At 34.7% G+C, this 26,363-nt stretch overlaps 2 protein-coding genes across 2 annotated transcripts; one reads left to right on the top strand and one right to left on the bottom strand.

Moving 5' to 3' along the window:
* The first annotated feature begins 718 nt into the window (after positions 1–718).
* On the top strand, positions 719–10,400 carry LOC132183582 (Endosomal targeting BRO1-like domain-containing protein). The gene is made up of 8 exons (XM_059596914.2): positions 719–1,482; positions 1,848–2,798; positions 3,703–3,792; positions 6,875–6,943; positions 8,041–8,181; positions 8,360–8,408; positions 9,256–9,359; positions 9,624–10,400. The coding sequence occupies exons 1-8, from the start codon at positions 805–807 to the stop codon at positions 10,146–10,148; spliced, it is 2,607 nt and encodes an 868-aa protein (XP_059452897.2). The 5' UTR covers positions 719–804; the 3' UTR covers positions 10,149–10,400.
* A 1,542-nt stretch (positions 10,401–11,942) lies between these two features.
* LOC132191763 (Got1/Sft2-like vescicle transport protein family) lies at positions 11,943–16,476 on the bottom strand. The gene is made up of 7 exons (XM_059606857.2): positions 16,309–16,476; positions 14,546–14,631; positions 13,671–13,762; positions 13,502–13,582; positions 13,218–13,315; positions 13,054–13,129; positions 11,943–12,285 (listed from the first exon to the last, which is right to left on the bottom strand). Exons 2-7 carry the CDS (start codon positions 14,571–14,573, stop codon positions 12,262–12,264), a joined length of 399 nt encoding a protein of 132 aa, XP_059462840.1. The 5' UTR covers positions 14,574–14,631; positions 16,309–16,476; the 3' UTR covers positions 11,943–12,261.
* Positions 16,477–26,363: the final 9,887 nt, after the last annotated feature.

Raw genomic sequence — 26,363 nt, 5'->3', positions numbered from 1 at the left:
TTGAACAAAAATTCATGCTCATTAATTAAACGAATCAAGCTCTTATAATCTTGAATAGCTTTATTTTTATTATTTTATAATATTTATTTTATCTTTGTAACAAGAACACGTTAATAATTTTAAAAAATAAAAATTGAATTATCTTCATAATGTAATAGGTACAATTTGAATTATTATAATTGTATGTTTTGACATAAATATATGTATGTTTGCGTGTATTTGAAAGTTATGTACATGTGTGTTTATGTTTGTAATGAATGTATATACATATTATAAGATACATATAATTTATAAACACGATTAGATCGTTTAAGATTATATTTAATTTATCTGATTACTCAAATAATAATTCGTAACAATTATTAAATAACCAATAATAAGTATGAATTTACAAAAAAAAAAAAATCACGACATTTACTTTATATATAAAATGAATAAGTTAATTGTAGTTTGTGAACAAATCTGAACTCATTCGAAAATAAATAAATAGAACTTAAACAGATTATCTAACTCAATAATAAGCTAAAACTCAACTATTGTTTGAAAGAAATTAAATTAATAGAAATTGAACATTCAATACTCGGCTCAACTGGACTTGGCTAATACTATGATACTATTCTGTATATTGGGCCGGGCCATCCACACCCATTGACTTGTTTCGGCCCGGCCTGATTAATCAGTTTACTTCTCCAATAAGAAAAACGCGAGGAACTGAGAGCACACATGCCAGTCTCATATATTGACTAACCGATCACATTTCCATTCTTCAACCCAAAATTCCAATTCCAACCCATTTCGACCGCCATGGCCGGCTCGGCACCGTCGTCGTCGACCACCAACATAATGCTCGCGATCCTGGAGAAGAAGACCACCTCCGTCGACCTATTTCGCCCGCTCCGCAACTTTATCGCCTTCAACTACTCGGAGCGCGAGGCCCAGAACCTCGACGACGACCTCCAAACCCTCAAGCAGCTCCGCTCCGACATCGAGCGCCAATCCGACCCCACCCCCACCGCCCGACGCGACCTCCTCCAGAGCTACTTCAAGGCGCTCTGCCTCGTGGAGACCCGCTTCCCAATCTCCCCGGACAAGGACCACATCAACACCGTCACTTTCACCTGGCATGACGCCTTCAAGCACAAGCAGAAGGCCTCCCAGCAGAACATTCACCTCGAGAAGGCCGCCGTGCTCTTCAATCTGGGCGCCGTGTACAGCCAGATCGGGCTCTCGTACGACCGGGCCACGGTCGAAGGGCGGAGGCTGGCTTCGCACGCGTTTATTGGGGCGGCGGGGGCGTTTGCGTTCTTGAGAGATAACGCGGCGACCAAGGCGTCGATTGGGAGCTCGACGACCGTGGACATCTCCGTGGAGTGCGCCGGGATGCTCGAGCGGCTCATGCTGGCGCAGGCGCAGGAGTGCGTCTTCGAGAACACCATCGCCAAAGGGAGCACCCCGGGGGTCTGCGCCAAGATCTCCAGGCAGGTCTGTTTGTGTACAAGTTTCTCTGGTAACCAATGAATGACTTTTGTGCTTTGCTTTCATCACTGACAAGAGTGATCAAGTTTAATCAAATAGATGAAATTGTAGCTTAGAAAAAAAAAAAAAAAAAAAAAAAGGAGAAGATGAAATTGTGAATTTGCTGTTTTAAGAAGTGGGGAACTGGTAAATATTGCACAAGTGAATATGTGCTGCTAACTTTGTGAAAATAGTCAATTTTAGTTGGTTTTAACGAGATATTATTTGGGATTCTGGTATATTTTTGTAACCCACAATTGGTATGTGGGGTTTGCTCTGTGATTGATAGAGTGTTTGTTCTAAGTTGCTTTGAGATATGGATGTAATTACAGGTTGGGGTGTACTACGAAGAAGCTTTGGCGGCCCTGAATGTTGCACCTCTGAACCAGCATTTCGACAAGGCCTGGATATCCCATGTGCAACTAAAGGCGGCTCTGTTTTATGCTGAAGCTTCCTATAGGTACGGTTTAGAGCTGCATGAGAAAGAAGAGATTGCAGAGGAAATTGCACGGTTGAGGAGTGGGGTTAGTGCTTTAACCGAGGTAAAGAAATCCTCAAAGGGTGCTGCAGCGCAACTTCTAGATGCAATTAACAAGTTAGAGGCCAATCTTAACCGGAACCTAGAGAGGGCCATGAAGGAGAATGATAGAGTTTACCTCATGAGGGTTCCTTCCCCGAGTTCCTTACCACCTCTTCCAGCATTCTCAATGGTTAAGCCGATGGCAATGAATGAGGTATTGGATGCGAGCAAGGAGAAGATGTTTGCAAGCCTTGTTCCAGACAGCAGTGCCAAGGCTCTTTCCAGGTACACGGAGATGGTGGATGACATTATCAGAACGCAAGCTGAAAAATTGCAACAAGCCAGTGAGTTGACCCGAGTAAGGCTCAAGGAGATGGACCTACCGGAATCTATTCTTGCCTTAGAAGGGAATTTTACTCTCCCAACAGGTCTTAAAGAAGATGTGGAGGCGGTACAGATAAGTGGGGCCCCAGCTGGATTGGAAGCAGAGTTACAGCAACTTATGGATTTGAGGAGGGTGAACCAGGAGATGCTGATCCAGATAGAGGAGCTCTTGCAGAAAGAGGCAAGAGAAGACGCTCAATTTAGAAGCCAATTTGGAACACGGTGGACTAGACCTCAGTCCAGCACTCTAACAAAGAACTTACAGGATAGGTTGAATAGATTTGCAGCTAACTTGAAGCAAGCTGCAGACAGTGATGGCCGGATTGAGCGTTCAGTGAGGGAGCATTCAGCATTCATGTCAATCCTTGATCGCCGTCCGGTATGTTTGTTCAACTGTTTGCATTGTTTATGTTTATTAGTTATCTTCTGTCTTATATCATAAGTCTCAAGTGATGCATCCATCATGCAATATAGGAAATAGACTATACGGAAAATGCTGGTAACCAGAGGTTTAAAGGAATTTCTTGTTTCGACGTTTTTTCCTTTTCCATAGTTTTTTGGTACGAAATGTGTGGTGCTTAGCAGCTTTTTTCCCTTAAAACAATTTTTTCTTAAGTATTTGGTTTTTCAATTTTCAATTTGTGTAGGGCTTGCATAATTTTCTAGGAAGTTAGAAATGGAAAGAGCCAAAAAAATTGCTTTCTAAAATATCTCCAAAATTAATTTGTATCCTTACAAGTTTTCATCTTTTCAGGAAAAATAGGTGCTCTGGAATAAAATTCTGGATGCCATTTTCCTACTATACAGGACTTCATTTTTTTAAGTTTCTGAGAAGCTGGTATCAAAGAAATGGGTAGAAAACAGATTTCCTGGAATTTATTTCTTTTTTCTTTTGTTAATGTTTTGTGAAACTAACATGTGTAAAGTTTCTTTCACCTTTTCTCACACTAGTCATAAAAGCCTTATGTATTGCCCGCTTCTCATGTTTTTTCTGGGTGGTCTTGATAAGATTTCACAAAATACTCCCATTTTTTTAACTATCAAAAAAAAAAAAAAAAAAAAAAAAAAAAAAAATTCACAAAATACTCGCTAGTTATTTGATTTAGATATTTTACTTCAGTTTTCACCCTGTATTTGATTTGTTGTTTAGATATGGCAGATGGGTTCTGTTTTTTGCACCATGGATTGGCCAGTGTTGTTTTCCTTAGCATATTTTTATTAGTTATGTCCTCTCTATGGTTCAATTTGTTTGTAAATCCCATTCGGGCACTTTCCTTTATCAGATTGAATCCGTCCTCCCATCTTTAGCAAGGCCAATAATGTCTCTGGATGCCAATGAAGATGCTATTGTGGGTGTCCTGAAGCAGAGCTTGGTAAAACCCTTTTCTTCTTTTATTTCCGCGCCAATTTTTTATTTCCTAAATGTTTTCTCAATCTATAATGCTTGTGATTATGATTCTGTGTATCGCCGGTCCCCCCCTCCCTCTTTCTCTTCTCCCTTTTTACATTATTCATCTTTCCCATTCTCTCACTACATGCTTAACTTTGTAATGAACGAACATAAGATTCTAATGCCTACTAGACTGAATATAGAGGACTGCAAGTGATTTTCTGTGCATCTTGTAAGGAATGTATCTTTTCATGCTCTCATTTGCTTAGAGATTGGTTTGAAGCTTTAAAGAAGATTATAACAATCTAGTCATATCATACTGGTTGTTTCACATAACTTACATCATAGTTATCATGATATTTATATTGAATATATCTGATTTAAAAATATTTGAAATACTTATTATGAAGTTATATAATGCTAATATTGAATATATTTGTCATACTAAACAATTGGCTTCTTGTTTGGATGTTATGGATTAGGAAGGCTTATTACATTTATTTTGTGGTTCAACTGTACTTTTGGCACCATTATTCTAGGATTGGAATTTAAATTTCAATGCTTGGAATTGTGGAATGATAGCTTTGCCATGAACTCTTAAGTATTTGTAGAAAGATTAAAAAAAAGAAAGAAAGTGTCTACATGCATGTGGCACGAAAAATGGGTTTTTTTTTTAAAAAAATTTTGTTTTTATAAGTAATCCAATTTCATTAATAGTGCAAAGGGGTACAACCCTAGTACACAAGAATTATGCAAGAGAAACTCCTAATGTAGAGAAAGTGATGAACAAAATCTAAAAAATTAGAAACGAGCAAGCTATTAAACGCTACTATCCGTGTGTAGAGGGTTTGGAACAACATCTTTTTCAACTCTTAACATTGCAGTCTCACTACCTTCAATGCTCCTTGCATTATGCACTCTCCAAATACACCATGTTAAATACAAAGGAGCCAACCTCAACGTCTCTAAAGCATTACGGTTTCCCATTTGTCCTCTTCAACTCAAACATCTCTCTCACCCTTCGAGGCATAACCCAAACAACACCAAACAAATGGAAAAGTGAACTCCATAATTTTCTTGCAATCTCACAATGAAGAAGGAGGTGATCAATATATTCCTCAATTTTTCTTGCACATACAACATCAATCTACCACAATAACATTTCTCTTTCTTAAGTTATCAAAAGTCAAATATTTTCCCTAAAGTCGCCCTCCACTCAAAGAACACCACTCTTGAAGGAAGCCTTAACTTTTCAAATACTCTTTCGAGGAAAATGGAACTTATCGGAATGGACAACACATGATAGCGAGACTTCACTTCAAAAACTTTGTTAAGTTACCAAAAGTAAAAAATTTCCCTTTTGGAAGGGATCTAGCAAATTCTATCCTCACCTCCTTACCTTACTCTTTGAGAATACTACTTAGAGAAAGAAGAGACCACTTCTACCTCCCAATCATGCATTGGTCTTGTAAAGAAAATATTCCATTGAATATTTTCATTCCAGAACTGCATATGATCCGCCACCTACACATCCTTACAACTTACAATACTAAATAATTCAAGATAAGAAATCTTCAAGGTCTGTTCCCCACACCATAAATCATACTAAAACGGCACCTTAGATCCATCTCCCACCTCATACCTAACAAATTAGAAAAAACTTCCCACCCCCTCCTTTTTCATTTTCAAACTCCCAGGGTCCACAACCTCCTAAGAACACCAAGCTCCCCTCAAACTATCATTCTTAGTATCCACCTCCGATCTCCGCAAAGCTTCCCTATCCATAGTATGCTGCCACAACCACTTACCTAGGAGGGCTCAGTTAAATTAAATTATATTTTTTACCCCCAATTGTCAGTGTACAAATTTTCTACCACTTTGCTAAATGGAACTTCAACTCATCACCAATTCCACTCCATAGAAAATCCCTCAAAAAAATTTCAAGTCTATTAGCCACTCCTACTGGAGTAGGGAAGAGAGACAAATAATATGTCGGTAAATTAGAAAGAGTGTTTTTTTTTTACCAAAGTCAACCTACCTCCCTTAGATTGATTGATAAAGCCACTTTTAGATTGATTGATAAAGCCTCTTTTAGCTTGCCAAACGATGTTCCATCGTCTCAATAATGCCATTCCAAATAGTAGAAGCCTTATAAGAGGTTCCCAAAGGAAGACCCAAATACTTCATCGGCAAAGAAGCCACTCTACACCCAAGAATACTAGTCAAACCCTATACATCACCCACGTTGCCTACATGAACTATCTCTGATTTGGATAAATTTATCTTCAGCACCAACACCACTTCAAAACATAAACAGGTGAAAAATTTGTTCACAATTAGCGTCACAAAAGATCAAAGTATCATCTGCAAATAATAAATGCGACACTATCATCTCCTCATTATTCCCCGATCCCACCAGAAATCCTGATAGGAATCCGTTGTCCACAGTAACAGACTCTGTCCCAACTTAATGCATCTTTAACAACCACAAACACTAAAGGAGACGGTGGGTTTCCTGTCTTAATCCACTCTAGCTACTAAAGAAGCCAAATGGAGAACCATTAATGAGAATCGAAAACCGCACCGTAGATATGCAATGCTCTATCTAATCTCGCCATCTCTCCCCAAAGCTGCATCTTTTCAACAAATATAACAAAAATTCCCAATTAACATGATCATAGGCCTTCTCCAAATCCAATTTACACAACACTCCTGGTTAGTTTACAGAACTTGACTTATCTGCTTCCTCTATCAACTAATCCTTAAAACCTAGACCCCGGGGGTTTACGCTAAAAACTTACAAGGTATATTGAGAGGTGGTAACAAGCAAATTAATCAAACTGATATAAAACATTGAGAATTTGAAAATTTTGTATAACCTGTAGTACAAAGCATCTTTCTTGCATTTAAAGACTAAGGCAAAGTGTCCAAGAAAAAAGATCTGTCCATTCTTAAGGTATCTTGCTTTTGTATAAACCTTATCTCAAGGTGTTTTAAGGTTTGTATAGTTATGTACTACTTTTGTGTTTGGCTACTCGTTATAACTTTGCATGTTCAATAAACAGAGGCAATTGGAAACTCTTGGTGCACAGCGGGCTGGTCTTGAAGACATGCTTAAAGAGATGAAAAGGAAGGTGTGCATTATTATAAATCATATTCTTGTGCACCCCAGTGCATAGGAAGTGTGCAAAAGTTATGCCTTGTTTGGTTTGTTCATTGTGTGCACATGATCGTTTAGTGGGCATGTCGAATGCTTATTTATTTATTTTTTGAGGCCACATTGAATTCCCCCTCTTGAAATATTGTTTCTCCTGTATGCTTTCTGCTTCATGGAATACTGTGTATAGTTTTGATGGCAACCCAAACTAAAGTGCCAGTGAGCTCTAGCAAATGGTACTCCCTGTTCCTATTAAGCAGAGAGGAAGATGAGGTCATGGGTTCAAGATTTAATGAGTGCATGTTAAACTTACCAATTAAAAAAAAATGGCAATTAAACCTAGAACGATATGTGGATTCTTGGACTGATATGTTACCTTGTTTAACTTTTTTTTTTTATTCAACATATCATAAATGAGGATTCTTGGTTCTACATTTTTTTTTTGTAAATACTTGCTTATTTATTTATTTATTTATCTGTTTCTCATTTGACTGATGAGCTAAACATGAGCTTCGTCGTTTAATTTTCTCATTTCTTAACCATAAGACTTACTGCTGACATCGCTTTCAATTATCTCTAGTCATTATTATAGTGATTATTTTCAACAAGATGATAAAAGTGAGTTTTGAGCATTAGTTGTGGCATTGGTCTATTTACATTATTAATATTCATAAAAATAACCACGGAACTAAGGTTCGAAACTTCTACTCAGCTCATGAACTAAATTTACCAACTAATATGGTTATCCTGACTCCCACTTCTAGTTTGCCAGATATGATTATCCTGATTGTGCACTTATCTTCCCTTTTGGAATTTTCTGTTTGAGCTAGTAGTCTGGTGCATACGTACCAGAAAAAGCGTATCTGGTGCAAGCGTTATTATAGTTTTGGGGCTCTGCATGTAAAAATCAATCAGTTGGTTGTTTGCTTTCTACATATCGGGCTTGCCATTGTGGTGGTTAGAAAATTGTATCATGATCAATGTTTGTTCATTCTGTGCTTCCAGTAATTGTTAGTCTTGCTGTGATATATTATGATATACTTGGCTGTGCTTATGTTCTATGTATGGCTTCAGGATGATATACTACCAAAGCTGATGACATCAACTGGCTCCTATGAGGATCTTTTCAGGAAGGAGATATCAAAGTATGATCACATTAGTGAAGAAATTGCCCAAAATATGGAGGCACAAGAACAATTGTTGTTGCAAATCCAGGTCTAATTTTTTATTTAACTGCAGTCGTTCTTTTTATTTTCTCTGAAAATCAGGTTTTTTTTTTTTTTTTTTTTTCCAAATGTGATGTTTTACTGTGAGCAAGGCCTGTGATTTAACAGAATTTGCGTGGTCTGGAGAATGTGTCATGTATAAATCTGATTATTTATCCTTTTTACAGGCTCAAAATGATGAGTTTTCGGCCATCTTTAATCTTGAGGACTATAAAGGTTGGTTGGGGGTTATAATAATTTGTACTTTATTTACTTATCAAAAAAAAAAAAATTATACTTTATTTGTTTGTCATTTAAATTTCTTTAATGCATTCGATTTGCTATCATTGATGCATATTATCAAATGTGGGAAAAATATCCATACATGTTATTCTTTTAGAGACTTAACAGTTTTGAATGGCACATAGTTTTTCATCTACACAATGATGTGCCGGCATGTCAGCTTCTGTTTGCTACTGCAATTGACTTAAGAGTGTCATATCAAAGCATACATTTGAGAGTTGGGTATTGAAAATCTAATCTGATGATGGATTCGAAGTGATAACCTCATCAACACATGGGATCCTAGTTGATGTGACCGTGATTTAGTTCATATCCCCTGAAACTGTGAAACCTGTACCAGATCTATAAAATGGTGTATAGTTGTACCTGTTTCTCAACTCTGTTGGATGAACCCATGGGTGCGTGCCTAGGGTTATGAATAATTTTAGGAGTGAGGATCCATGTTTCTTCTGTCCACCTGTTTCTGATAATATACATAATCAGATTCTATTCTATTCATGTTTCTCTAAAAGTCACATTCTGGTAGTCAAATGACATCGCATAATCAGATTCTTTTCTCATACTTTTCCCCTATTATCCGTCTCTTTTTAAATGGTAATATTTTTGCTTTAATAAGTTCTTTACTTTCCTTTGAAACAAAGTAGTATAATTCCTTGCTTTGTTGATGCTAACATACTTTGGTGATATGCTTACAGGCTCTGCGTTTTTCAATTCAAATGGAGTATATTCTTTTCTTTTCAATATGTTTTGTTTTGATTTTCTCCCTCTATATATTTTCCAGCATCTCGCGAGAAATGTTATAAGCAGATTCAAGCTGCCATAGCTAAGTTTCGGGAGATCAAGGATAACATCAATGAGGGATTGAAGTTCTATGTTACTCTTCAGGTAAAAAATTGCGCAGATGTTGCTTTAGACTGTATGGTGTTAGAATTTATTTTAGTAGAAGTTATGTTCAAGTATACACATTCCTGCCCCTCTTTTGTAGCTGTCTATGCACTTTAATACCATTACTGCGCATAGATCTCTCGACATGTGTGTGCATGTGATTTTCACATCATTGTATCTGTGAACTTTGCTAAAAATGGCTAGTTATTTATTAGGTCTGCATCACAAATATTTTTGATACATGAGCCAGTCTTTTTTCACCAGGATGCAATCACAAATGTAAAGCAGCAGTGCAGTGATTTTGTCATGACTAGAAACATCCAGTGTCGGGAAATGATGGAAGATGTGCAAAGACAAATGGCGGGCCTCAATTTCCAGGATGGTAAAAACACAGGTGCATACAACAGCAACTACCCTCCAGGAGGACATCAGACTCAGAGATCCAATTCACAGCAGCAAGCAGATCCTCGTTCACAAACACCTTATTACCAGCCACGTGATCAGCCACCAATGGCAGGCTACGCTCATCCTCCTCCCTCGTATAGCTCCCCACAGTCGTTCCCGTCTCCTTACCATGTTCCAGCTACTTCAGCTGCTCCATATCCACCTCCTCAGGCCCAACAGCAGCAACCTGCGAGCCACGAGTATGGCCAACCTGCTTATCCGGGGTGGCGAGGCCCATACTACAATGCCCATGCACAACAACCTGGATCTCTTCCTCGCCCCCCTTATACCGTTCCAGGTCCATATCCTCCTCACCAAAGTGGTGGTTACTATAAGCAACAATAGTGTACTGTGTATCATCTTATCCTCTTTGGCTGTAAAATTTGATTGCTTGTGATATGTGTTACCCGTTGCTTTGTTCCATCGTGGGTTTACTGGATTGAATTTAGATAAATCTCGTTCATGATCGAATAGCTTATTCATCTTGATAATCCCTCTGTTGGTCTGCAGAATGTGCTTCGTATATACAAGGATTTTTCTATGTATAGCGACTAAAGAATGTTGAGATTTATTAAATGATACTAATAATTTGATATGCATGATACACAAATCTTCTATTTACTAGATAAATGCATAGCCATTTTTGCTGTTAAATATGTTTCTTTGCGGTGTTTGTTGTTTAGCATATTTTTGGATGGATGAGAGGTTCCAATCAGTGATTTTTGTTTCATGAAGAGAGCAATAAATGATAATCATATGTTCTAAGGACACATATTAGGAGGAAAACTTTGTTCAGTTTCTCCGTGGTCTCAATGCTGAATTGTTCATTCCTTTTGATCAAATGCCTTTCAATTCCTAGGGCGAGGTGTAATAAACGGGCAAATTGGAAGAATCCACTTTTTTGCTTCACGGACTAATCCCTGCAATATAAAGTGGCCTAATGTAAAAACCAAAGTCTATATGCCCGACCTCACTCAAACGCTATAATATGGTCCATGAACCAATATTACACTGACCATTGTGATTCTGCGGACCAGTATATGTGCGAGAATCGTGTTAGAAGTATTATAACTTTTACTATAAAGCTTTTACAAATCAGTGAAATGATTAAACAATAAATCTGATTTGTCAATTTAATTAGTTAGTAATTGACTTGTTATTCACTCTTAAATCTTTTAACCAACTATAGACTATCACGTCAGTTTATAATAAAAAGAACTAAAAAAAAAATAATAATAATTTTTCATATGTGCAAAGAAAAGAATCATTCATATTCAAAGTACCAGCCACATAGCCATTAGTTATTGTGCTCTAGCAAAAAGGAAGAAGTCCATGTCCTTGGCAGATTGAGTTGCATGGGTAGTGAATCCTCCCTTTGTCCCATCACCTCACTGCACGACACAGCTAGAGCATGCCCCATCCAAGGGTGACACCTGGTCATGCAATTACTCTAGGAGAACGCTTAGTATAACAAAATAGAAGCCATTGCAAGTATGATTCATTCTCATGAATCCTGATGCTCTGATATTCCTCCTCTTTCTTCTTTGCCATTTCTTCTCTCACTTAAGTTTGAATTTTCTTCGTCCTTTTGCCTTTATTTTTTAGTTCATTGTTTAGCATTTAAAATTTCTGGGTTCCATGGATATCTCAAATATCATTTTCTTCCAATATATGGTAGATTTTTCTGAAGATTGGGGACCGTTTAATTGTTTATAAATTTACATACTAAAATAAACAGTTATCAGTCTCCAATGAATAGCTCAATCGGCTGTAAACCACACCTCATGAAGTGAAGTCGCTAGTTCAAATTTATCTTCTCCCTTCCCCTGTGTGGACATGTCTTAAAAAAAATAAAAAATAAAAAATAATAAAAAATAAATAAAAAAACCAGTTATCATTAGCAAAGATAAATTGGGCTTCCATTCCGTTGCTTCTCCTATATAATTTCTTGGGATAGTTCCATAAATGGTATGGTAAAATTATATATTATTCCTTTTTTATTAATTAATTAGTTAGTTTTTTTAATGAAATAATTAATAACCTTTCATTGGTCAAGTGTGTTGCTGTTAGTGTCGCAAGACTGAGACAGACCTCATCAGTTGATGAGCACCACTCGAGAATTGAAACGACCGACCGACATATACCATGTATGCAATTTATCATTATTTTACACTAAATTGCGAAACAGAGGAACATGAATGTACTGCTTAGAAGAAACGACAGAATCACTTGTCCTCTCTCACGGGTATTGTTAGTTCTAGAACAAATAACAGAAAAATGGTATCTAGCTGCTCTCGACTATGGTGGTTCACATCCTACCCAGTAGTTTCACCTTTTAAGCTAATCCGATGATTGATTCTTGAATTGACAAAAACCTCTCAGCTGTCGATAATCATCTTCAGATAGTTAACTGAAAATTGGAATACTTCGACCGGAAACGTCAGAACCGGCATGAGTTTCAGCTCCTCAGGCGATCAAGAAGCTGCTAGTCATTAGAAGATAGCATAAGTACTTGTATCTAATATAACAAGTCTGCAGCATTAAATAAATATAAAAAGCAAAATAGTCTCTTCTGAATATGAAGAACGTTCAGGACACTTATGTGTATGTTCAATCATGTCAGGCAAAAATTATGGATGCTGGAAACAACTATATCAATTTCAAAGATGGTTTTTCCATAAGGAACTTTTTGTTTTCACAAGAAAGGCATCCGAGAATAAAGGAAATTCTGGGAGCTTATTTTCTTACTCAAGACCTTTGTGAGATTGTTGGGAATGAAAACTCTTTATTAGATAGTAATCGGTAGTCTAAGGATCTCTCAGAGAATTTCATGATTTGTTGTTTAGATCATCAGAAAACTGGGGAAAACTACTATTTAGCTGACATTTTCCAAATAATTTCAGACAAAATAAATCATTGGACCATTTTTATTTTGTAACCACTCTCCTAATATACATCCTTTTCCATGAAGGAATTTCCATAGAAGCAAACAAGATAAATGCAGTGCTAAAAAATAAACCATCCTACAAGTAAAACACCATTCCGTCCTAATATAAATTTTTGCATGCATGTATCCACACACATGAGGACTTTGGATATATGTGCTGTTCATGCTGTAAATAGTGAACAATATACATGCACACGTGTGTGTGTGTGTTTTGGGGGGGGTGCTGATAACCAATGAAAAAAAAAAAAGTAACACAGAGACAGAGTCTTGAAAACTGAAACAGTATAAACTAACCAGACTTACCAGGAAAGGATACTGTATAATCCAACCTAGAACTGGAATCTGATAGACAAACGCCTTGACAGATGGCCAAAAACCGCTGCATGTACATTAATGGAAGATATATTTAAGAGCTGCACAGGTAAAATAACTCAGTTTGGAACTTAGGGTAGAGAGAAGAAACTAACCCAAAGAGAACAACACAACCATATATTTCCAAGATTATACCAACTATTGGCCACCGAACAAACAGGAAAAATAGTCCTAAAAGAAAAGAAGCTGAACCCTGCAGAAGAAAAGAAAAAGGTCAGTAATAAGATCTACAATCAAGTTAGATCATATATTTGTACATAATACGATTCAAAAAACAGGCAGTACTTTCCCTTTTATGCTAAACATCGAGAAGTAAAAATCTCGAAGGTTGGTAAGGATGCTTTCAATAGATTTAGAACAAGATTTCCTTTCGTCATACCTTGTAGTTTGCTTTGTTAGTGAAGAGATTCCATGTAGAGTGCCAACCAAGTAAAAGGGCTACCCCGGTCAAACAAAATATCTGATTAGATAATAACAAAAAGGATTCAAAATCATGCCCTTAGGGAACAAACCAAGCCAAAAAAGTTTGAGTTATAAATAAGCCTTACATTCCCAAGAGCAAGTAAACCCCTGTCAAAAAATAGAATTACACCAAGAAATGAGAAAGCGAAGCCAAAACCAATGAGACCTAGTCCAATCTCTGCAAGTTTGAGCCAAATTTCCCAAGGTTACACGTGAAATATGAATTTACATCACAAAATGACATTAATAGCAACAGAAAACAAACTGGTAAGCGAGGTTGATTCAGCATGCAACTAGTCCTTCAGGTGTGTTTACCACAGAAGTACTAGGAAATTAGTTTCAAAAACCAAAGCCATTCTCACACTTGAAACTCAGCACATGTTGTAAAGCAGTCAAATATAACAGTGACACTAAGAATACACGCTCCTTGAATTCAAAGATATCACTCATGAAATAATCAGTTCATTCATAGCTATGCCTACAGATGATGTGATTGTCCCAATTGATGCACAAATTTTGGAGACAAGCACAAGCAAAGTCAGGAGAAAGAGTGCAATGCTAGGACAAAGGTATAAAGCATGCTCGTGTTACAAGAATAAGAAACTAGCCATGTGAATAAAAATATGGCCAGTTAGTAAACTTCAGAGAACAGAATAAGTATTATTTAATGCTAAATTAAATAATTAAATCCTAAATCTGAAAATACCCCTATAATTAGTACTTTTATTATATAGGATTTATTGGGAAATCTATTAGTGAACCTCATGTCGGCTTTGAAAATATTCACTATTACATTCAACATCAATTCTCCAACAGGCCATCAGCACCACGGTAAATCAATATGCAAGAAAACTTAAGCATTAGTAAGAATGTTGGATAGAAAACACTGACTGGAAACTGAACCAAGAATTTTGCATGCATGCATATGTTTAAAAACATTTATGCATGGGATACTGCTCACTTTTTTGCTCATTTATTTCATAGACCATCTTGACAATTGCAGATATACTCCGTGATGGAAGCAAACAGGACACACCTTCCAATGAACTGCAACAAATGGAAGCATGTAAGAAATTAACACAAGAATGACTATGAGTGTGTTTAAAGTTTGTAATACAAAAAATAGAAGAGAGAAAAATCTACTGTTATTTAAGACAATCTCCAGGTTTGGTGTAACATCAAACTGAAGCCTTGTTAAACTATCAATTTTTCGAGTTAATACCCCTATCATAAAATTTGAAAAAAAAAAAAAAAAAAAAAAAAATTCAATTTTGAGATCAAAATTGTAAAATCTTGAAGGAATTTTTTTTTTTTTTTTATATATATAAAAAAAATTATTCAATTAAGGAAATTAAGGAAAAAAAATTAAACTCTCACCGACCCTGTGCAACTATCCTTACAAAAAAAGAGCCTCCTTTGCTGGAATTGTTTTCCCAGATGGATCATCAAGAATTAACAAGCCCTAGACCACCAACCCACCCACCCTCCCCGCCCCGCCCCCCCCCCCCCCCCCCCCCTCCCAAAATATATATATATATATATATATATATTACACCATTTTTTCCTGGATCTTCAACAGAACTCATTCTGTCACAACAGTTTCCATCCCATTCAAGTGCATTTCAAAAAAGTTGTGAACAGATTCCCAGTCTTGTATAACCCTAAAGAACCATTGACTTGATGCTATTATGCTGCTAAAGTTGTTTGTTTGTCAACTGCAATTCAAAGAGTTCAAGGAATAAAGTCTTTAAAGGTGTTTCTTTTCACCATACATCATGTCAAAATCAAATGTGATTGCCATCCCCAATGCTAAAACCTGATATATTTTGAGAAAGTTTCCCACTCTTTTGTAACATGCTTTCACAAACTTACTTCATCAGCTTCCCTAACCTTAGAAAAACCCCAATGGTTGGTCATGTTGGATATGTTTGTTTTGTTTCCCTCGTAATGCAACCATGAGGTTGTACTCTCCTCTATGAACTTTTTTCTTTAATTACTATTCAGGGAATGGGCATCATAAATGCCACTTTGTAAATTTAAGATATTAATAATTTGTTAAAAAGTATCATAGCAAATGACACATTCCTCAAATTGTTTTCGGTTAAACAGATTTGAAACTTTTGATATCGGGGTTGGGCAGAGTTAACTACAAAACAATAATCCTCTATCTGAAGATTGCAAAAAACTGTATTTGGAGAAAATTGTATCCCTTCTCTTCCTGAAAAGGCATCGATCTGATTGTACTTTATTTATTGTAATGAGTATTTCTACCAATTGCGTATTTCATTATCTAAATTTCATTAAAAGGATCCCATTTAACAATAAGTCATCCTCCACTGATAGGTTGAGCAGAGTTCAAACTACAACACATTTTGATAAAATCTCAAATAATAGTTCAAGCACTGGATCAAACCGTAGATCCTCAATGGAAAAAACTTCTCCCGACATAATCTGCACAACCCTAGAAAATCTATCGATTCTCAAATTCCGAAAGATGATAATAGATAAGTAAACACAGCCCTTCTAGCCCTAGCTAGTGGCGCACTGGGGCCCAGTAGGCTCGACAGAAATTTATGGTGGCTCGAGCTCTACTCGAGCAATAGAATATGACCACACAAAAAAATCAGCCATTGAACAGCACTTAAAGATCAATATAACTATCAAATTCAGATATAATCCTCAAATTATATGATTATGACTGAATCTAAAAAAAGACTATGTTACCTTATTTGTTCAAGTAGCCGAACCTAGTGAGGAAATCCTTGCTTTTCCGGTGAGGTTGTGGCGGTTTCCGGTGGCGGTGAAGAGGAGAGTGAAGAGAGAGTGAATGGTAGAGACGGAGAGAAAACACGTGGAGACGAAGGGAGGGGCTTGTTTGGATATGAGGACAACTATCCCTCGCGTATACGAATATCCAGAACAATGTCCAAACAGAGTTTTGGTAACTCTGAAATTAATTTCGCTTGAAATAAAATGGTTGCCACCAATAAATTTTTCTAAAATCTCATTTAATTAATTTTTCATGAGTGGACTTGTAATTTTCCATGCTTTCCACTTTTTTAGTTTATTTTTTCGCTTTTTTATTTTATAAATAAGTATTTTGGTCTTCAGATTTAGCAGAAAATCCTAACAAATATTGAATTAAAATCTCAGAGAAACTTCACTTTGGCCTCCTGAACTTTCACTCAATTTTACAAACCCCTCATGAACTTACAAATCTCTCATTTTGAACCCTTGAACTTTCAATTACTCTCAATTAGAACCATTCCGTTAATTTTAGCCGTTAAAAAAATAAAAAAATCAAAATATCCTTAATTTTCATTTTTTTTAAAATAAAAAAATGTTTTGGAAGTTTGAATTTTATATAAAAGTCAATGGTATAAACGTCATGTAACGTTTAAAATCTAACGGAGGGGTCCACATTGAGAGTAATTGAAAGTTTTTGGGTTTAAAATGAGAGATTTAGAAGTTCATGGGCGGTTTGTAAAATCGAGTAAAAATTTAGGGGGTCAAAGTGAAGTTTCCCCTAAAATCTCAAATTGCAAATTTTTTAAGTTTAGTGAAGATATTAAAAAAAAGCATGATAATTTGAGGGGATAAGCTATGTTCCTTTTCTTTTTGGACTGAGTTTTCTTTCAAGCTAGATTGGAGGAACATTTTCAACTCAGTTTATAAAAATAAACATGTGTCCCTTTAAACATGTGAGATGCACATGTTTTTTAAAAGCAATGACCAAGTTGGAATAAATAATATTAAAGACTCATATGCATCTCACATGTTATTAAAAAAATGGGACACATGTCATTTTTATAGACTGAGTTGAAGGAAGTTCCTCCAACCCAATTAGGAGGAAGAATAATGCTATAAGTCTTCCTAGAGTTATTCCAAATGTGATGTGGCTTTTAAAATCACCACTAGATCAAAAGTCAATAATGCCCCCTGAACTTTCACCCGATTTTACAAACATCCCATGAACTTACAAATCTCTCATTTGGAACACCTGAACTTTCAATTACTCTCAATTAGAACAATTCCATCAATTTTAGCCGTTAAAAATACAAAAAAAAAAAAAAAACAAACAAACAAACAAACAAACCAAAAAAAAAAAAAACCAAAATATCCTTGATTTTCATTTTTTTAAAAATAAAAAAAAGGTTTTGGAAGTTTGAATTTTATACAAAAGTCAGGGGTATAAACGTCATATAACGTTTAAAATCTAACGAAGGGGTCCACATTAAGAGTAATTGAAAGTTTAGGGGTCCAAAATGAGAGATTTTGAAGTTCAAGTGCGGTTGGTAAAATCGAATGGAAATTTAGGGGGTCAAAGTGAAGTTTCCCCTAAAACCTCAAATTGCAAATTTTTGAAGTTTAGTAAAGATATTAAAAAAAAACATGATAATTTGAGGGGATAAGCTATGTTCCTTTTCTTTTCGGATAGAGTTTTCCTTTAAACTAGGTTGGAGGAACTTCTTCCAACTCAGTCTATAAAAATAGACATGTGTCTCTTTAAACATGTGAGATGCACATGTTTTTTTAAAGCAATGACAAAGTTGAAATAAATAATATTAAAGACTCGCATCTCACATGTTATTAAAAAAAAGGGACACATTTCAGTTTTATAGACTAGGAGGAAATTGGGAGGAAGAATAATCCTATAAATTTTCCTAGAGTCATTACAAATGTGATGTAGCTTTTAAAATCACCAATAGATCAAAAATCAATAAATCACATATCAGATTTTAACGGTAATTTTAAAAGTCACATCACATTTGGAATAACTTTAAGAAGATTCTAATAAGACTTTAGCATTACTCTAGGAGGAAAACTCTATCCTCTCTTTTCTTTGGTTTTCTTCTAAAGGAAAAAGGGATTTTTCCGAAATTTTATTTTTCAATTCAGTCTACTAAAATTGCATTTTGTCATATATATATATATATATATATATATATATATATGTGTGTGTGTGAAAGTTGTGAGAATCATGTGCTCTAAAAACATATATCTGTTTAAGAACCGAGTTAAAAAAAAAAAAAAAAAATTGAAATAAAAAACTTGTTCTTTTAGTCTAGGACCAAAATTATTGTTCATTAGGTTGAACCCATAGTCAATATGGAATAGGATCCTCTCCATTTCAAAATCCCTCCATTTCCTCCATTTAGTGCATTTTGAAGGGTATTGCATTTAATGCATTACCCTTATTAAAACTTTTGAACAACACTACCCTTCAAAATGCACTAAATGGAGGAAATGGAGTGATTTTGAAATGGAGAGAATCCTTTTCCTAGTCAATATGGCCCTTAAATTCTGACCCATTATGTGATTGGCTACATTATTGATATATAGGCATCTAGGTTGCTGAACCCAAGGCCAGCCCCACTTTAATTTAACTCTGATTTCGGCCCATCTACCACATGGTTGGTTTATTGTCATTCTTTTCACAAGACCCAATCATAATTACTATAAAGTAAGCAAAAATAGGGATAATTTTAGTTACTCTCATAAAGGTACACGCTTTTTGCAAACACTTCCTCAATATTCAAAGTATCTCACTTTGGTCTATCAAACTTTGATTTTCTTCCATTTTCTCCATTCCGTTACATATTGCAATTAAATTAAATGTTTGAATGAGTAATTTTAGTAAGAGTATTTTAGCAATTTCACACATTTTCGTTAAAATTTAACAAAAAATCATAACAGAAGGGGGAAAGTGGAAATAAATCAAAGTTCGATACAAGAAAGTGAAAGACTTTAAACATTGGGAATAAGTAAAATTACCCCATAAATAAATAAAATCTGAGTGAAATTAGAAAAAACTTGGAAAGAGTATCATGACTATATATTATTACTACATTTTGTAGGCAATGACAAAGAATTTTTTATTTTTATTTTTAATGTCACATAATTTTAAAAATTGTTGAAGGATAAATTAGCTATGAACATTACATATCCATAACAACTAAATTGTATTAGATTTCTTATTGTCTTGGCCATATTGCCAGACGAAGAATTGAATATTTTCAAAACTAATCAAGCTTAACAAAATCTTTGACCCCAACAATTATCCAACCATAACTTTCATTATCATTTTCATTTTTTTGCTTAATCTTATATATATATATATATATAAAGGAAAGGTATGGGACAGAGAGAGTCAACGTGTAAGTAGTTGATTTTTTGAGAGTTAGTAATTAGGTAAAGGACGAATAAGAGAAAAACAATTGGAAACGTAAGAAACCAAGTTAAAGGACAGAGTTTCAGTTACGCCAAACTCCATATTCAAATCGTTGAATCCTTTTTAGTTTGGATAGTGGCGTGTTGGGTTGGAACTAGTTGTTGAATTTGCCGCGTTATTATTAGTTGTACGGAAGTAGTATAATTAATATTATACTCAATAATATATATTTTTTAATTTAATAAAAATTGAAAAAGAAAAAAATAGCTACTTGGACATGACCACGATAATACTTGCTCATTGGAAATCACACAAAAAAGGTATGAACCTTAAGAACCGCATACAGTTCTTTAAGTTCGACAGCTCCATCAAAATATCAATAAGATCCATCCACGATGATTTGACAAATAAAATAAACAATAGGCAATGTATGGTTTCATTTATGATTCCAAAAGAACCATAAATGAGTCGGGCCTTTTCAATAACTACACAAGGTGGTAATAAATTGCAAAATGACTCAATGAAGAGCCTCAACTGGTAAAGGCAACAACTATTGTGACATGGTTGTTGCGGGAAATGTACTGCCAAAATTCGGAATGGAGTCGTTGATGAAGAACGAGCACCAACTAGAAAAGTCTCTACCACTAAATCAAACCACATAAGAACCGGGAGACAGCAACCCACAAAAAATAGAAAGTGCAACAAAACATTAAAAAATACAAATAAAAACAACTACAAAGTAGAAACGACCACTTCACAAAATAGCTGCTCTGGCACGAGGAAGCCGGTCGGAGGAGGGGTGGTGATTTAACTTTAATAGTAAAGGGTTATCATTGTTAATCAGCATATTCCTCCAAATGAAGGCCAGGAGAGTGATACATCAACATCCATGGACCATATGTAATAAAAGGGCAATAATAGCACGCGCAGATAATAAAGTAGAAAGGGCGAGGGCTACATGCAGATGAAAAGGCAGCCAAGGATAGAGGCATTCAAGTTGAACGTAAAAGATTGAAACATTAAATACAAAAAAAGAAAAAAAGGGCATCAATTAAAATCTGCTTTCACTCACTTTCTAGCTTTGAATTATGATGAGAAGAAAGAAATTGTTAGGCTGTGGAGCCAAGAACAAGAAGAATCTTCCCATGTGCACTTCCCTTCTATAATTAAGTTGTTGACATTTTAGGAGAGGAAAGTGTTTATGTAGTCAATATAGGAAAAGAAACCCACAACGACAACTACGACGGCCATTAATCACCGACCGCTAATTGTCTATTCGCTTTTAAAAGCGATTATAAAAAATTGTTAACCGTCTATACATATGATATATATACATATGAAACGACGTAGTTTTTTTAGTTAATTTTACTAATCACTTAAGTAGTTTTAGCTAATAACTACTAACCATAACTGTTTGTTTACCCTTATAATTGAGTGTCCAATTGATAGCTTTAGAGCCTATAAAAGGTTAAGCTTCATTTGGATAAGACCAAATCTAATTTTTAAATAAAAAATGCACATAAATTCAATTTAATAATTTATTTTTTAATTAAAAAGGAAAACAATGGGGCCACATGACCCCTTAATGTGGTTCCAATTTCATTAGATTGCAATCTTTACTTGCGTCAAGCAATTGGCAACCTAACAGCAACAACTAATTCATATAATTTATTTAGAAACGTCCAGGTTGGAGACTGTACAATAATTCCCCTGTAGATTGATTCCTACTTGTCAATATATAATTTGTAATAAATTAATAATACCCTTTAAATCTTATCAAAATTCTCAAAATACTCATATATATATATATATATATATATATATATATATATTTTTTTTTTTTTTTTCAAATATTCAAGTGTGGGTATATTTGCAAATTTCCTTAAATACGGACCAACGCCTAAATGCTTGCAATTTTTTACTAAAAAAAGGATGGGTATTTTGAAAATTTTGCCCCTCATAGTCTATGATTTAATGAAAAATCATAACGAAAAGTAAAATTGAAAGATGGATACATATACTGAATTGACACTTTTTAAAGTTTAATGGTATAATTAGAAAAAAATGATGAAAAATAGACATGACATTAAAATATCAGCAAAATGGGGGCAAAAATGAAACAAAAACTTATTAAGAGACAAAAACAACATTTTAAAGGGTATTTTTATAAAAAAAGACTAATAATTTTGAAAGGCTGAGCCTCACATCACTCATGTTAAATGCACCAAAATGAAAGGGGCCCTATTTCTGGAGAGATTAATAGATTGATAGTGATAGGGAAGAAACAAAAAAAGATGGTGGCCAAAGCCAACGGATAACATAAAAGAACGTGTTGGATGGACATTAGGTTATCTGTACATTAATGATTGAAACAAGAGGATAATAAAATTTTATGTGAATGAAATTGGAGAGGGTCCAGAGGGACCCGTTGTTAGGTATGGCTCTGGAGTAGAAGGAATATCCAGACCGATTGTTCCTTCCTTGCGCTGATTTAATCAGACGCTCCATTAATACATTATTATATACATAATTAAATAAAATTCATATATTATATTTTATAATATGATAAGTAATGAAGGAGAAGGGACGCCTTTGATAATTCGTAAAAGTACAACTCAATTACAGCATATATATACATCATCAACAGGCCCGCCGGATCTGTTCAAAAAGAATATCACGTGGGCTGCCGGTGCGGAAACTCAACAGAAGCAATGGCTTTCCGGGAACTTTCTATTCGACTTTATTTTGATCCAATGAAAAAAGAAAAAGACTAGTCAAAGTTGGACAAAATGACCACCCATTAATCTATTGGTACAAGTTGTTTGGGACAGGCTGGTCACGTCTTTATCATACTATATAATATGTTCTCGTTTAATATACATATATAGAAAAAGTATGGTCGAATTGTTTTGAGTGTAACGTTAAACAATGTGTTTGCAAATTTGTTTTTCAGCATTATGAATTGGTCGTTTGAATAAAAGGACAAGAGTGTTACTGTTAGAGGTATTACACCACCACCGCCTTGTTTCGATGCCAATTTGTTTTTGTTTTTGTTTTTAGTACAAATTTATATGTTTGGTTATGCGAAGAAATGCAAAGTTTTTACATTTTTTATTTATTTTTAATGAAATTTGCATTACGTTCAGACTGCGTGGATTTTTTGAATTTATAATCTAGATTTGAGTTGAATTCACTTTTAAACAAGGATACGTTCTTTACAAATTAACGTGCGAGTTAATTTGACACTTATCATGAAAATCGCTAAACATTTAGATTAGAAAATGTTTAGACTACTGCAACTTTTACTATATTATTATGTGACCTGTCATATTAGTTTGTAAAGAATTGTAGCAAAAACTGTACTACTCCAAATGTTTTCCAACAGACGAAACCATATGACTAGGGTTGGGTAAATTAATCGTTTACCGCCACTGAACCGTCACCAGCAACCAACTTCCAACGGTTAGAAGTCGGAATAAAAATACTATTTCAACATTGGTTCAGTTTAACATAAAAACTTGTAACCGACCAACAGATTAACTGAAAAATCGAAAATATTATTTATCAGTATGAAGTCTGTTAATTAACTGACTTAATCAACTTTCATGTTTCAGTAGGCAAAAATGTCCTTAGCAATACTGACCGAAACGATACCCGACCCAACGTGTGACAATGAGATGATGTACATTTGAATGTTGATGTAAGTTTGATCGGCTGCCAGAATAGTTGGTTTACTCATTAAATGTTTGTCGCCTTGTTTGTCGTTAGCCTAAGCATCGCCGGACATGGGGCCTAAAGATGCAGGTGACTCATTATGGAACGAGCAAAAAGAAAGGACTAGTAGTAAAGGAGGTGAAAAACACTATTGGTTTTAACATTTATATAATTTGAAACTTCTTAATTTATCATTTTTCATATTCAAAATTTGCACATATATATTCTTATAACAACTAAAATATATTTATTCCATAATATTTGTTGGGCTTATGGGCCAAAAAGCCCACATAACCAAAGCACCAAGTTCACATAACCGAAACATTGGCCCACTAATCCGAGTTCACCGAATAGTTAAAACACAAGATTCTCTCCCACGCCACTCGGCCATTTTCATGCCACCTGAGCCACGTTTATAACCAATTCACGAACCCTAGACCTCAAGCATAGAGCACACTATAATGTGAATAAACATGTGATGAACCGCCCTAAAAATGATTATCGTGTAGGAACCGACGGTGAGCAGTAGATGATCCACAACTTGGTAAAAGCGACTTTTGGTCTCTCTCCAAAACTCGGTTCTATTTTTGTTTCAAACTATTCTTTGAACATTTTAGAGAAAACTTCACAAAACCCACTTGAACTTCCACACGTTTTGAAATTACCCTCATAATGTTCAAAAACTCTTAATTTAAGGTATCGAATTTTCAATTTTTTGCAATGCCTTAGAATATTCTGTTAAATCTTGTCAAAATTTACAAAGCACTTTTTTTTTAAAAAAAAAATTTGCAATTCAAGAGTGTATTTTTGCAAATTTAGTTAAATTCTGGCCAACGATCGAATCTTTGTAATTTTTTATTTTATTATTTTTTTTATAATAAAAAATAGGGGTATTTTAAAATTTTTGACAATATTTAACAGAAAAGTCTAATGGGAGGGAAACATTGCAAAAAATTAAAAGTTTGATGCCCTAAATTAAGAGTTTTTGAACATTGAGGAAATAATGTCAAAACGCCTAAAAGTTCTTGAGAGTTTTTGTAAAATTTTTCCAACATTTTAACATTTGAGTCATCCACCATCAGCTCACACCGACAAACTCGTTTGCTTACTTTTCTTCCTCTTTTGGGATGTTCTAGAACGAGAAAAACCGTACCGACAATATTTAAATAAAGTACATATAAAATCAAGAACAAACTGTCTCTATGACTTACAAGATACTCATACAAGAGAAAATCAAAGGCAAATTGTTATTTTTCTTTTTTTCGGTGCCGGTCCTCCAACAATGACCAAATGTCATTTGTGTAGCTAATCTGAATGAATGGGAACAACCTTGTGGGTTGTGTTGAAAATCGATAGAAGTTTAAGTCTTTTAATAGCAATATTAGTCAATCATCATAAAAGAGAAAATGATAGGAAAGTTAAAAAAACTTGGTTTGATTTTCGCACAATGATCAAGTTATTAATTATCAACTTTTTTTTTGTCAAATTTTAGGTAACCATTTGTTGGAGTGTAACCATCATTGTCTTTTGTTTTCAAATCTGTGTTTTTTTTTTTTTTTTTTTTTTAGGGTGATTTTCAGTGTAAAACTTGATAATGAAGCATGATTTTAATGTTTTCAAATCTTGAATACTACTACTTTCTATTTAAATATAAAATTTTAACTTTCACTTTCATATTAATATAATATCGGCAAGTTGAAAGATGTTTAATTACCCAATTTGTTTTTAAATAATTACTCATATTCAAATATAAAATTTTAAATTTCACATTCATTTCACTGTCGGCAAGTTTTAAATTTTTTTTACTGTCGGCAAGTTGAAAGGGCATTCTCATGGCCTGCAGTAATATCTATATAAATATTAACTATACCACAATTACTAAGACATTTACCCAATTTGTTTTTAAATAATTACTGATATTCAAATATAAGATTTTAAATTTCACATTCATGTCAATGTCAGCAAGGTGAAAGGGCATTCTCATGGCCTGCAATAATATCTACATAATAATATAACTATTGTTTTTTGGGTGGTAAACCATCATCGCTAGCTATTTTAAAGGTGGTCGAACAATTTCAAGCATATTTTGAGTTAATTAGCCACTTCAAAGCAACTAGTGGAAATAGTTGACCACCAACCGTGTTTGGGGTGATTGGTCATCTCCATAGATTATTTTATTTTTTTGGGGTAAGGAAGGGAAGTTGAGCTAACCAATTAGCTATTTTGTGGGTGCTCGGTTAGCCCTCCGTTTGGAAATGGCCGACAATTTTATCGACTACTTTGGGAAGGCCTGACCGCCCCTAATGGGGTGATTGACCATTGTCATCTGACTATTTAGAGGATAGTCGGAGTAATACTATACATCATCCTCAATTCTCTTAAAGCCTATGTGGCATGATCTTTCATAATATTTAGTGAATGAAAATTAATTTTTTGGTTCGGAGCACTATGCTAAATAGACGTTGGAAGGATGTAGGTGACGTATAACATTACCCGGATAGTCAAGTCCTAAAAATTATTTGGGGTTGCCAACTGTCTAAATCTTTTTGAATAAGGCTACATTTACTCTTATTTCTTTACACAATTTTTTTATACCCATAAGTAATTTTTAAAACTATCCTTAAATGCAAGATAAATTTTTATTAAATTTTAATTCAACGGTAATTTAAAAAGTAACGTACCTGCGGGTATTTGTTGAAAACGAGTATAAAGTAGAATTACTCATTCCTTTTACTTTATTCCTTTTCTTTTAGGTATTGATGACGTGTCATATTTATAGCCATTCATTACATGAACAATTGGAATTTTGAGATACGTAAAAAAAGTCAACCTCGCTCCACGAGATAAGACTAATGGATCTTTATGTTTCTCCGAGGGCTCTTGATTCAATCAA

The sequence above is a fragment of the Corylus avellana genome, chromosome 2 (genome assembly GCF_965113065.1).
Source record: "Corylus avellana chromosome 2, dhCorAvel1.hap1.2, whole genome shotgun sequence".
Classification (NCBI taxonomy): Eukaryota; Viridiplantae; Streptophyta; class Magnoliopsida; order Fagales; family Betulaceae; genus Corylus; species Corylus avellana.
The sequence above is the reverse complement of the archived record's forward strand: the minus strand, read 5'-3'. Positions and strand labels throughout refer to the sequence as shown.

Excerpts from the sequence above, each read along its gene's own strand:
- LOC132183582 (XM_059596914.2), top strand. The coding sequence starts at position 805 with ATGGCCGGCTCGGCACCGTCGTCGTCGACCACCAACATAATGCTCGCG. Across the intron at positions 1,483-1,847 it reads GCGCCAAGATCTCCAGGCAG|GTTGGGGTGTACTACGAAGA; the intron begins GTCTGTTTGTGT and ends ATGTAATTACAG. Across the intron at positions 8,409-9,255 it reads TAATCTTGAGGACTATAAAG|CATCTCGCGAGAAATGTTAT; the intron begins GTTGGTTGGGGG and ends TATATTTTCCAG.
- LOC132191763 (XM_059606857.2), bottom strand. The coding sequence starts at position 14,573 with ATGGTCTATGAAATAAATGAGCAAAAAA. Across the intron at positions 13,763-14,545 it reads TGAAATAAATGAGCAAAAAA|AGATTGGACTAGGTCTCATT; the intron begins GTGAGCAGTATC and ends TCAAACTTGCAG. Across the intron at positions 12,286-13,053 it reads TTATACAGTATCCTTTCCTG|CTTCTTGATCGCCTGAGGAG; the intron begins GTAAGTCTGGTT and ends AATGACTAGCAG.